Source organism: Saccopteryx bilineata, chromosome 1 (assembly GCF_036850765.1).
Source record: "Saccopteryx bilineata isolate mSacBil1 chromosome 1, mSacBil1_pri_phased_curated, whole genome shotgun sequence".
Lineage (NCBI taxonomy): Eukaryota > Metazoa > Chordata > Mammalia > Chiroptera > Emballonuridae > Saccopteryx > Saccopteryx bilineata.
Window position 1 is genome coordinate 59,090,249 of NC_089490.1, and position 13,539 is coordinate 59,103,787.

The 13,539-nt window shown below is 43.1% G+C and overlaps 1 protein-coding gene across 1 annotated transcript in view; it reads left to right on the top strand.

The window, feature by feature from the left end:
* The window catches only part of NT5E (5'-nucleotidase ecto), a 62,180-nt gene that overhangs the window by 25,024 nt on the left and 23,617 nt on the right, over positions 1-13,539 (top strand). The window contains exons 2-3 of the mRNA XM_066254219.1: positions 1,862-2,084; positions 5,555-5,743. Of these exons, the coding sequence (XP_066110316.1) occupies positions 1,862-2,084; positions 5,555-5,743 (412 nt within the window). The remainder of the gene's footprint in view (positions 1-1,861; positions 2,085-5,554; positions 5,744-13,539) is intronic.

The window sequence follows — 13,539 nt, forward strand, 5'->3', positions numbered from 1 at the left end:
TGGTAAAAGGCAAGGTGGCTGACACATTGGATAGTCTTTCATGAAAAACTATAGAAACATTCATCTTTAAAAATCTTTCCAAGCCCTGGCCAGTTGGCTCAGTGGTAGAGCGTCGGCCTGGCGTGCAGGAGTCTCGGGTTTGATTCCCTGCCAGGGCACACAGAAGCACCCATCTGCTTCTCCACCCCTCCCCCTCTCCTTCCTCTCTGTCTCTCTCTTCCCCTCCCGCAGCCAAGGCTCCACTGGAGCAAAGTTGGCCTGGGCACTGAGGCTGGCTCCATGGCCTCTGCCTCAGGCGCTAGAATGGCTCTGGTTGCAACAGAGCGATGCCCCAGATGGGCAGAGCATCACCCCCTGGTGGGCGTGCCGGGTGGATCCCGGTCGGGTGCATGCGGGAGTCTGTCTGACTGCCTCCCCATTTCCAGCTTCGGAAAAATACAAAAATAAATAAATAAATAAATAAAAATCTTTCCAGTTAAGCAAGTTAGTTATTGAAATATCATAATGGAGACATTGCACCATAGAAAGAAAATGATGTTCTCAGAATAGAAAAAGACAGTTACCTAAGACTGAGGGACACTTTGAAAGTAGGTCAGCCTTTAAGAGGGAGGTGATTAGGTAAGAGGAAGAGGTAAAAAATGAGTAGATGCTCAGAGATGGGGGAAAAGGCAAATTCAGAAATTCTGAGTTTAATTGAGGAGACAGGTAGGTGGGAATGTGAAGACATTGTATCACTTTCTCTGTGAATGCATGCACTTCAGGACACAATACTCAGGGTGCCTGTGTGGCAGGTGAGGGGCTCCAGCATAGACCAGGGTGGAGGTGGCAGGACTCAGTCTGGCGAGGACCTCACGAACATGCCAAATAGCCATTTGAGTGTGGAATGTGCTAGGAAGAAAGAGGGTGGGGGCCATAAGAGAATACTGGAGGGGGTGCTAGTTTATCTGATGGGCCACCAGCCAGCACTTCCAGGCATGCTCCCGGACGACCTGCAAAGTAAAGCAAAATCAGGTGTGGTATTTAGACAGTTTGAAACTCACTGGTTTAAATACTAAGTTAGCTAAAGCGCCCTGGCAACCAGAGCAGGTAGGTAGATGCCTAGAAGAGACAGACTAATTCCAGGAGGCCAATGGAGAAAAGCATGCAGGCTTTTCAGGGGAGGTGGCTGGCATGTTGTGTTTTGTCAGTATTATTCCAGGGGGAACTGCAAGAAGTCAAAATGGTTGTTTTGCACCTAACAGCCATTTCCAGAGTGGTAGGGAGTGGGAGAGGGTGAAGAAAGTGGGAGCCAACGGCTGCAGTAAACCACACCCACACTTCACAAAGCCCTGTGGTCAGAGCGAGTCCGGAACCCCCAACAGTGGTGCAGTTATTTCACTTGTTCTTTCTCAAACAGAAACTGCAGGGAATGAAACATAGGGAGGCCATGAGATGTGCCTCCTGGAGCCCTGCTAGGTTTGGGAGCCACTGGGTTTGGAAAACCCACCCTTTGACCTTTCTGAGAAGGTCAAAGGCTGGGCAGCACCTGGTAGGTGCAGACCGTGCCCCAGATCTGGGACGGCAGGACAGTGGACATCGAGCCAGCTTTCTGGGTGACTTGCATTGACGCCCCTTCAGTGTAGTAGGTGGGGTGGGACCAAGGGAGCAATTTGTAAACCAGCCTGCTGACCTGGATGCCCCAGGCCAGAGTCCGGGGCGACTGAGTTAACTGTGGGCATGAGAAGAACAGAGGCCATGTGATGAGCCTCCTGGAGCCCTGCTAGGTTTGGGAGCCCCTGGGCTAATGTCCTATTTTTTAAAGTATGGTTTTATTGGAAATTCCAAAGTCCCTCATTCTTTTTCTCTTTTCTTTTTCTACTAGGCACTGGGAAATCATGAATTTGATAATGGTGCAGAAGGTCTGATTGAGCCTCTCCTCAAAAAGGCCAAATTTCCAATTCTGAGTGCAAACATTAAAGCAGAGAGACCACTAGCATCTCAAATAGCAAATCTGTATCTGCCATATAAAACCCTTTCTGTTGGTGATGAAATTGTGGGAATTGTTGGCTACACCTCGAAAGAAACTCCTATTCTCTCAAATCCAGGTATTTCCTACTTTTATAGCACTCATTGCTCGAAAACAGATGTACCAAATCAGATCTTGGCGTTATTTTTGTGGGCTGTAGGTAAAAGTAGGAACGTGTGGTACTGGGCAGATGGTGTACTTAGGATGACATTGCTAAAACCCATCTGATGGTTTCCACATTGTTTTAAGTTATCGCTCAAAGACACTCCCTCTTCTGCTCAGTGCATTTTTTTGTTGACAGTATCTTGTTTCATCCAAAGCATTCAAACTTGAAGAAGTCCATTTAAATCCAGGGCTAAACAGTGCAGTCATTTACTGGCAAATAAGAGGCACCTAACTCAATGCCTTTCTTCCTATGGAGTCAGGATGCCCAGAGCCAGGGTTCTACCTCAGTGTATCTTCTCTTTCCTTTTCTAGTATGATTATTACATGTCTTGTTAACTCTCTTTCTTTCTTTGCATTATTCATCTCTTTCAGTTTTCATGACACTATTGTATCTGGCTTTCTGGGAAATGTGTATATATTCTTGAATGGACTAATGATATATATCCGTATGTATATTATAAAAAACTATATCTGCTATATCTATATATCCATTTACACAAACATTCCTATATAAGCCTAAAATCATTCAAGAAACACTTCTGAGACACTTTATAAGAAAGAACACTCACCAAAACACTATCAGTGAGAAATGACTTTTTTCCTAAATTACCCAAATTAATTTTTTTTATTTGAAGAAAAAAAGAGGAAACTAGGAACTAGATCTTTAAGAATTAACTGATATACCTGTCAGAATGGCTATCATCAATAAATCTTCAAACAGCAGTGTTGGTGAGGGTGTGGAAAAAAGGGGACCCCCATGCACTGCTGGTGGGAAGGCAGATGGGTGCAGCCACTGTGAAAAGCAGTATGGAGTTTCCTCAAAATATTAAAAATGGAACTGCTTTGTGACTGAGAGATTCCACCTCTGGGAATATATCTGAAGAAACCCGAAACACGAATTTAAAAGAATATATGCACCCCAATGTTCATAGCAGCATTATTTACAACAGCCAAGATTTGGAAGCAGCCCAAGTGCCCATCAGTGGGTAAGTGAACAAAAAAGCCTTGGTACATTTACTCAACAGAATGGCCACTTGGCCATAAAAAAGAAAGAAAACCTTACCCTCTGTAACAGGATGGATGGACCTGGAGAGCATTATGCTAAGTGAAATAAGCCAGTTAGAGAAAGACAAGTACCATATGATTTCACTCATATGTGGAATCTAATGGATAAATTAACAAACAAAATAGAAACAGACTCATAGAGAACAGACTGACAGCTGTTGGGAGTGGGGGCATTAGATGAAATAGGTGAAGGGATTAAGCAAAAAGAAAAAAACTCATAGACATGGACAGCAGTATGCTGACTACCAGAGGGGAAGTGTGACCAGGGAAGGTAGAAGACGGGATGGGGAGACAAACGGTGGTACAAGGAGAGTAGACTTGGGGTGAGGAACATGCAATACAAAACACAGACCATAAACTGGCACATTATCGAAATATACACCTGAAACCTATATAATTTTATTAACCAATGTCACCTTAATAAATTGAATAAACATAAATTTTTTTAAAGAATCAACTGATAAAGGAGATACTATTATTTAACATTTGGAAAATAACATATTTCTTGTTGTTAAAATAGGACCAGGCCATTGGGAGCAACAGAAGGGTCAGCTGTACTTGACGCCTAGCAGCATGGCTCCTCCTGAGGGGAGAGGGTTCTGCAGCCGAGTCAGGGCAGGGCAAGCATGGAGCTGGGCTGCTCTCCCCTGAGGGGAGGTGGGGATTGTTAGGCACTCCAGGCAGCAGGTAGACAGCTGGCCCATGGGTGACCAAGCCTTTGCACACTCTGTGACACAGTTAATAAATGTTGTCAAGGTCATCGTGAAGCCAGATGGTGGCATACAGGTCACTGGCTTGTGAAGAGGTTTAGAAGTGTTCTCCTGACTGAGGAGGATGTGGTCCCACCAGAAGGACGTGACTGACAGTCTCAAGCTGCTGCCATCCATCACAAGGGGTGTGTTTCACAGTTTTGGTTGTCCTTAAAGAGATGAATACTTTTCCACCTGAAGATGTCAGGATCCTGGGTTTTGAAAGGTCTTTACAAGCTATTCATGTTTTGGCAGCTTCATTTTAGTGCTGATTCTTAGAAATTTTGCATAAAGGCATCTAAATCCTGACCAGGCAGTGCCGCGGCGGATAGAGCATCGGCGTGGGACACTGAGGACCCAAGTTCAAGAACCCAGAGTTCACCAGCTTGAGCACTGGCTCACCCAGCTTGAGTGCAGGGTTGCTAGCTTGAGCGTGGGATCATAGACATGACCCTACGGTCACTGGCTTGTGCCTAAAGGTTGCTGGCTTGATGCCCAAGGTCACTGGCTTGAGAAAGGGGTCACTGACTCGACTAGAGCCCCTTGGTCAAGGTACATACGAGAAAGCAATCAATGAACAACTAAGATGCCACAACTATGAGTTGATGCTTCTCATCTCTCTCTTTCTTGTCTGTCTCTCGCTAAAAAAAAAAAAAAAAAAAAAAAAAAAAAAAGTGTTCCCTTGTCAACCAGTTCTGGGCATATCTTCAGAGCAATGTGTCTTGTCTGTGTTTGCTGTCACCTCTGTGTCAATAAAAACCATAAGACCTCAAGGCTTCCTGAGGTTTGGCTACAGAGACAAAGACTTATGTCTTCCCACACTTAAAAGCACATGTTCGCAGCCCACAGAGCACCAGCTGTGGAGTCACACCCTCATACCCACACTCACCAGGCGGTACCAACGAACAATGGTCTGTTACTGCTATGTGGGGAGTAAGCAGCAGTGCAGAAGGTGCACATGTCCAGGGCAGCAGTATTTGGATGGGACCCCTGTCTAATGTGGAGCTCAATAACACTCTAATGCTGACCTTACCAAGTGAGCAAAACAACACTCTAATGCTGACCTTCCCAAGCGAGCAAAACAGCACTGTCAGCTGGCACTTTAAGATTGGCATTCAAGAACTAGTTGCTGACAGAGTTTAAAGTTCAAGACTGATTATTCTAAACTTGCAAACAAATCCTTGAAATAATTCACCTGTTTTGTACTTTATGCTTGTATGGTCAGGCATATTCTGCAGTGGTATAATGGAAGTTGAAATATAAAAATAGAATAGGAGAAAATAGGCTTGCATGTCTGAAGCCTCCTCATGGTTTGAGTTTGAAATCAACAATATAATATCATCCTTAAACAAACACAACATTAAGTGAACATAATTGAGAACCAATAACCTCAGAGATTTTTGGCTTTGTAGTTCTTTTATATTTAATTTAAAAACATGTGTTGGCCTTCGTAATGTAAGAGCTTTCATAGATTAAGGTGTTTTTACTTGGCATGTTAGTGTGTACAATAAACAGTATAATAAAAGTTATTATTAATAAATATTTATTTTATTTGTTTTGTACCTTTTAGGACCATATTTAGTATTTGAAGATGAAATCACTGCATTGCAACTTCAAGTAGATAAGCTAACGACTCTAAATGTGAACAAAATTATTGCACTGGGACACTCTGGTTTTGAAATGGATAAACTCATCGCTCAGAAAGTGAAGGGCGTGGATGTTGTGGTAGGAGGACACTCCAACACCTTTCTTTACACAGGTAATTATTTCAAAAGGATGATTCCAGCCAGGGTGTCTATATAACTTAGTCTCTTTTGCCTTTGCAGCTGTTATTATTATTTTACCACTATTTAACATTTTGTATAATTATGTAATATATATGTAATACACATTGAAAGGTAACGTAACTCTTACTTGGAGACATTACTAAGAATGATTTATTGCTTTGGTGATTGTGTCAATGCCATTTATGTATATTGTCAATATATACATATGTATAAAATATATATATATATAAAACAAAAAGGTTACTGAGCCCCAACCAAAAGTCAGTTTATAGCAAACAGCAACACGTCATATAAAATATTTTAAGCATAAACAAAATAGTTATGACTTTCAAAGCTCAAAGTCACAGGACTTGACTTGTAGGTTCACAGGTCGCAGAAGCGGGAACCCTGGGTTCAAGTCCTGACTCTCCTGCATACGGGGCCTGTGAGTGTCTTAGACACATGGCTCCTGGCCCTCTGGAGAAAGTGCACTCACTCTCCTCTCCCCTCCGACCCCCTCCCTTCTACCCCTCCACCTGCTTCCTCTCTTTCCTCTTCTCCTCCTCTCTCTTCCCCCTCCCAACACTCTCTCTCCCTCCCTTCCTTTGTTGATGTAAGAAACAACCAAAGCCATAGAGAATTTTGTAAAAATTTTATTGGAGCCAAACTGAGGACATATGCTGGAGAGCAAGATCTCAAATGTTCCTGAGAGGAAGAGTTTTGCTGTTTCTTTTATGCACTTGAAATTAATAAGAGGAAGGAAGATCGGAGAAAGCAAGGTAGGGATTGGATTATAAGACAGTTAACAAGACTGTGTGCTCTCTTAAGGACTAATACCCCATTTAATGGATATCACTTCTGGCATTTCAAAGGTGTATTAACCTGAATGCACAAGAACAATGGACAAGTGGTTTAAAACTTTTCACCAAAGAAGTTATAGGCCTTGGGTGTGACTACCTACATGACCTGCCCAGTTAGGAATTTATGACCAGATCACCCTGTGAGGTTACTTTTCATAAAACACCTTTTTTTATCCACATCTTCCTCCTTCTGTTCCCTCTCCACTTCTCCCCTCTCCCCACTCTTTCCTTGATGTTAAATAGTTTAAGTTAGAAACCTTCTCTTTTATTTTTAATTTTGAACGTATTATATCTCAAAACTTTTGAGTCTGGTTCAGTAAATCTTTCTCTTACTGCATGGTTGAAGTATTTTCAAGAAAAGGAAGAAGAGGAGGCCCAGGCTGGTTAGGGGTTTTATCAGCAGTGAAAGGGGAGGCTTTGGTGGGGCGCAGCGCACTCCTTGAAGAGGTTGCTTCTTCAAGGAGGTTGCATGTCTCTATATGAACTAGCTAAGGTGATAAAAGCAAAAACAGGAAATACCTTAAATTGTAGAAAATACCCAAAATGTTTAAAAGGGTTATTACTGAGAAGAATGCGGGAGAAGTACAACTTTTCTCTTGGAGCTCTTTCTGGCGGTCTAATAATCAAATACACATGAGATAGACTAGAAATAGAAAATTAACCAAATTTAATACCTATTTAAATTCTGAACCCCTTCAGTGGAAACACTTTACAAACTATAAATAGCTGTATCCTGGTGCGCAGTGGTATGGAGGTTGGCTACTGGTGAAAATATGCCAATCGAAACGGTGACACCGGTGAACTATCTGAGCTATTTCACAGGGTGGCACTGGCTTTCATGTAGGAAAATGATGCCAGAATTTATATGAACAAACTCAACTCATTCACAAGTCTTTTTCCTGTTGGTAAACACAGTCTCAAGAATTTTCAACTGGATTATACCCATTAGTGATTGTGAAATCAATGTAGTGGGTTAAAAAAAATGTAGGTGATTTTTTTTAACAGACTAGTGTAAAATAAATTAGGTACTTAAATATTACTCATACAAAGGATATATATTGTTTAATGGAAAAGGATGTATGTAAATGGTGAGAACAGCTCCAGGCATGATGGTCACGGACACCTACAGTAGCGTGAACTTTCCTAGTGTGGGTGATGCGGTGCAGTCCAACATCAGAGAGCCACTTACCATGTTTCCTCATGTGTAAGATGCACCTTAATTTGGGGGCCTGAAATTTGAAAAGAAAAAGGAATACATAAAGTTATTGAACTCAAGTTTTATTCATCATAAAATCCATACAACTTCTCATCACTGTCAAAACCCCCATCCATTAGCTTGTCCTCACCTGTGTCGGAATCACTGTCTTCAACAATGAGCACAAAAACAAGCGTGAAAAAGCAGGAAATGCAAGTAAAAAAATCTGTAACCACTGTATAAGACACAATCAGTTTTTAGACCCCAAAGTTTTTGGAAAAAAGTGCATCTTATACAGGGGGAAATATGGTAAATAACTTCGGAGAGTTAGAGGGACCACTTGTGTGGCCTGTGGTGGCACAGTGGATAAAGCATTGACCTGGAACACTGAGGTTGCCGGTTCAAAACCCTGGGCTTGCCTGGTCAAGGCACACATGGGAGTTGATGCTTTCTGCCCCCCCCCCCGTTCTCTCTCTCTCTCCCTCTCTAAAAAAATAAATAAATAAAATCTAGAGGGACCAACTGTGCCTAAACCAGGAAAAGGCCAGAGCAGCACTGGGTAAAGTATTATAGGATCCGACTCCAGCTGTGCCACTCACCAGTGGTTCCATCCTGTCTCTGCCTGATTTTCCTTCTCTGTAGAATGAAGGCAGTGACAACAGAACCTATTATAAAGGGTCACTGTGATATCCTATGAATGGGTGTCAGTGAAGAACCTCAGAACAGGACTAGTACTTTTTCAAACTTTTTTTTTTATGATCTATAGTAAGAAAGACATTGTACACAAGTGCATGCACACACACCCACATACATGGCACACACAACGGAAAGAACACTTTCACAAAACACCTGCAATGTACTCTGCTATCTTCTGTTCTACTGTTTAATTTTGTTAAGTGTCCATCACCACACATTAAATTAATTTCTTCATATTATAGCTAGTCCATATTTTGAAAAACTCATCTTTAAATGAGGTGTTACCAAAACAGTACATGAACAATCACAGGACTCAAACCCTTCCATTCAGAGGCTGAAGTCATTCCCATGTTCCTCAGCACATGCCTTTATGTGATTTTTTTTTGTATTTTTTCAAAGTGAGAAGTAGGGGTTTGGGGGATCGGCAGACAGACAAACACCCGCATGTGCTGGACCAGGATCCACCCAGCATGACCACCAGAGGGTGATGCTCGGCCCCTTCTGGGGCATTGCTCCAATTGGAGCCATTCTAGTGCCTGAGGCAGAGACCATGGAGCCATCCTCAGCACCCGGGCCAACTTTACTCCAATGGAGCCTTGGCTGCAGGAGGGAAAGAGAGAGATAGAGAGAAAGGAGGGGGGAAGAGTGGAAAAGCAGATGGGTGCTTCTTTTGTGTGCCCTTGCCAGGAATCAAACCTGGGACTTCCACACACCAGGCCAATGCTCTACCGCTGAGCCAACCGGCCAGGGCCTACATGATCTTAATAGATGCCCTCTTACATCACAGACTGGTCATCCACAGTGTTGGCATGTGGCCATCAATTAGTGTGCCCTGATGGCTATGAAAGGGTTGGTGGCAATGCCTGGCTTCCCAATAATTCTGCAGCCTGTCCTTTTGTTCTTGTCATTTTGTTCCAGCCAATGAAATCCTTCAGAATAATATGTGCTATTTGCTAAGTAGATGAATTTAGTTGATAATGAGTAACTAGATAAAAGAAAGATGTATGGATAAACATAATAATTTGCATATCCATAAACCTTGAAATAGAAAATTACAGTCTCTGAAAAAAACTGCCTCTAAAATCTTAGTCATTTATTTCACATTTTCTGATTGCTTACCAAGATTAATTAAACTTGTTCTTGTGAAAATATTTCATTTGATATTCATCATTTTGAGGAATGAACTTACAAAGGTAATAAAGTAGTTCTAGGATACAATAACGGATGAGGCACATTTGCTTGTGTAAATACTTTTTTACCAGCCTCAAAAACAACCCCACTTCCACTGAATTGTTTGAGTTGAATTAGTGTTGCAGAGACAGTGACTTCTCAGAGACCACATGTCATGCACGGAGAGACCTAGGGGAGACTGCTTCACAATTCTCTATATAAGTTTCATGAGAGGGCCTGACCCCCAATGCTTATGGGTATTAATTGATACACACAAATAGAAACAGACAAGAATGAGGAAGTCAGGAAGGGGAACTTCTTTATAGCAAATAAAAGGGCAAGGGAATGACTCAAATGTCCTCACCTATTGATTAATCAGAATTGCTCATTCTATCCCTATTGTGCTGCATTCAGCACAGTACTTTGTTCAGTACTTTTGTCAGTAAAGTCACTGTGGCCTTTGCCTCTGGGTACGGAACTCTATTCTTGTTCTGTGTTCCTATTCAGTGCTTTTACAAATTAGCATAAAGTTAATTAAAGTTAAATATCATTTGTTAATAAAAATATAGTTAAAAATAATACATCCACCCTGGCTGGGTAGCTCAGTTGGTTAGAGCATCATCCCAATATGGCCAAGTTTGTGAGTTCAGTCCTTGGTTGGGACACTTATAGGATTCAACCAATGAATGAATGAAAGAGTGGAACAACAAATTGATCCTTCGATCCCTCTCTCTCCCTCTCCCCTTCTCTCTCTCTCTGTTTAATAAATTTTAAAGTTTTAAAAAATAGTACATCCTTAGAATTTTTTTTTTTGTATTTTTCTGAAGCTGGAAATGGGGAGACACAGTCAGACAGACTCCCACATGCGCCCGACCGGGATCCATCCGGCATGCCTACCAGGGGGCGATGCTCTGCCCTCCGGGGCGTCGCTCTGTTGCGACCAGAGCCACTCCAGCGCCTGAGGCAGAAGCCAAGGAGCCATCCCCAGCGCCCGGGCCATCTTTGCTCCAATGGAGCCTCGCTGCAGGAGGGGAAGAGAGAGACAGAGAGGAAGGAGAGGGGGAGGGGTGGAGAAGCAGATGGGCGCTTCTCCTGTGTGCCCTGGCCGGGAATCGAACCCGGGACTTCTGCACGCCAGGCCGACGCTCTACCACTGAGCCAACCAGCCAGGGCTCCCTTAGAATTTTAAGTCTTATTGAGAATCATTTCAGCACACACACAGGACCTTGCACACATACACACACACACACACACACACACACACACACACACAAAGCATCCGGACTGCACCCAATATTTTTTCTATTTTGTTGCTTAACTTTTTTACAACTGGTTACCACCTGATAAATTCATTTATTGTATTATAAGTTGGCCTATATTTTTAAAAACTCAGCTTTAGGGTACAGGAAAATTAAAATCTGAAAGTGTCCATTTAACCCCTTTAGGGATCAAATATATGGTGATGAAAGGAGACTAGACTTTGAGTGGTGAATACACAATGCAGTGTACAGATGATGTATTATAAAATTGTACACTTGAGGCCCTGGGCCAGTTGGTTCAGTGGATAGAACATCGGCCCAGCTTGCAGATGTCCTGAATTCAATCTCTGGTCAGGGCACACATGAGAAGCAAACATCAGCTTCTCTTCCCCTGCCCATCTTCCTTCTCTCCCTCTTCTCCTCTTGCAGCCAGTGGCTCAATTGGTCGAGCATCAGCCCCAGATGGGGGTTGCCAGGTGAATCTATCTGCACACATACAGGAATCTATCTATCTCTCCTCTTCTCACTTAAAAAAATAATAAATAAATAAATAAAATAAAAATTGTACACTTGAAATTTTGATAATGTTATTAACCAGTGTCACCCAATAAATTTTGTTTTTAAATATTCATTTTATTTTTTTAGTTTATTGATTTTATTTATTTCTTAGAGGAAAGAAAAGAAAGAGAGAGCAAGAGAAACATGGATTTGTTGTTCCACTTATTTTTTTTTTTTTAATTTTTCTGAGGTTGGAAATGGGGAGGCAGTCAGACAGACTCCCACATGCACTCGACCGGGATCCACCCGGCATGCCCACCAGGGGGCAATGCTCTGCCCATCTGGGGTCGCTCTGCCACAATCAGAGCCATTTTAGTGCCTGAGGCAGAGGCCACAGAGCCATCCTCATTGCCCGGGCAAACTTTGCTCCAATGGAGCCTTGGCTGTGGGAGGGGAAGAGAGAGACAGAGAAGAAGGAGAGGGGGAAGGGTGGAGAAGCAGATGGGCACTTCTCCTATGTGCCCTGGCCGGGAATCGAACCCGGGACTCCCGCACGCCAGGCCGACGCTCTACCACTGAGCCAACCGGCCAGGGCCTGTTGTTCCACTTATTTATGCATTCATGGGTTGATTCCTGTATGTGTCCTGACTGGGAATCAAACCTGCAACCTTGGTGTATCAAGAAGATGCTCTAACCAACTGAGCTACCAATCCAGGTTGTCCAATAAATTTAGTTGTAAAAAAAATAAAATAATAAAAATTTTTTAATTCAGCTTTAAATGAGGCATGACACAAACAGTACATGAACAGCTCCCCTCCCAGTGCTGAGCGTCTTTCTGGGTTCTTTGATCACAACCACAGCGCACAGGCAGATGTGTCGCCTGTCATATCCAAATGAAGAGTAGAGGGCTTTCCCACACTGGGCTTCCAAAGTGTCAAAGCTGCAAGGACAAGGGCTAGTGTGCACATTTCTTCTGAAGGAATGAATCCATGTTGCCTTCGGAGAAAGAAGTAGTAAAGTGAGTGCTGGTTAGAAGCAGTAGCGAGTACTCCAGGGGGTGCTATTCTGTGTCCGCCCTTGAAGGCAGACAGACTCCTCAGATGCTATCTCTCTGTTTGCCTCCCACTATTTTAACTTATCTTTGGATTATACAAGCCAGTCTGGCTAGCTGTGGCCTTGAGTGGGTGTAGACATCAGCTTCTATATCTACAGATTAGTTGGGTTAGATGTGGTGAGTCTACAATCCTTCCATTCTATAACAACCTGTTCCCTAGAATCAGAGGCAGATTTAACGGCGGGTGCACCGGGCACACACCCTGGGCCCCGACTTCTGAAGGGCCCCGCAAAACCCCAACTTCATACTTTTTTCTAATGTCAGGGGCTCAATATTTTCTTTTGTGCCTGAGGCCTCAACCAACCTTAATCCACCGCTGCCTAGAATGTCATCCATTCTAGGAAAGAGCCTGATTGCTTACTTTTCAAAATATGGGGAAATACAACATTTTCTAGTAGAACTCCTTACAGCTTCCTGAGGTTACTACAGTGAATTTAACTTTACCTCTCATTTCTTTTAGGCTTTTACCTCCTGGCTATACCACCTTGTGTCCTTCCCTGTCACTGTTGTCTAATGTCTTACAAGCCACTCCCCAACAACATCACTGAGAATTTAGCACCCAAGTTCTCTTCTTCCTCTCCACCCCAGCTCCTGCCTTCATCTTGGCTGATTGTCCACATGGATGGCTGATCCAATATCCAAGGTTGAGAGCCCCTTGATCCTCGTGACTGTCACCTCCACTCCTTTTGAGTACCTTCCCTTCTAGTGTCAGGAGCTGAGACTTGGTCGTACTGTTATCCAGAATTGCTCGGTCTCTGAACACCCCCTCCCCACCTCCCTCGTCACAGCCTCCAAGCGTTCTCACCCCTTTCTCCTTTGAGAGCCGGCTGCTTTCAGCCTTGCTGAAACCTGTCTCATGAACTCCTCTTTTCCTCCCTTTTAGCAGGCTTCACTTCTCTTTCCTCGTTAGCCTGGAAGTGTCCATTACAGATTCTTGACCGTGTCTGTATCTGACATATGGAAGGAGGTGCCCAGAATTGTTGAATAACTGTCAACA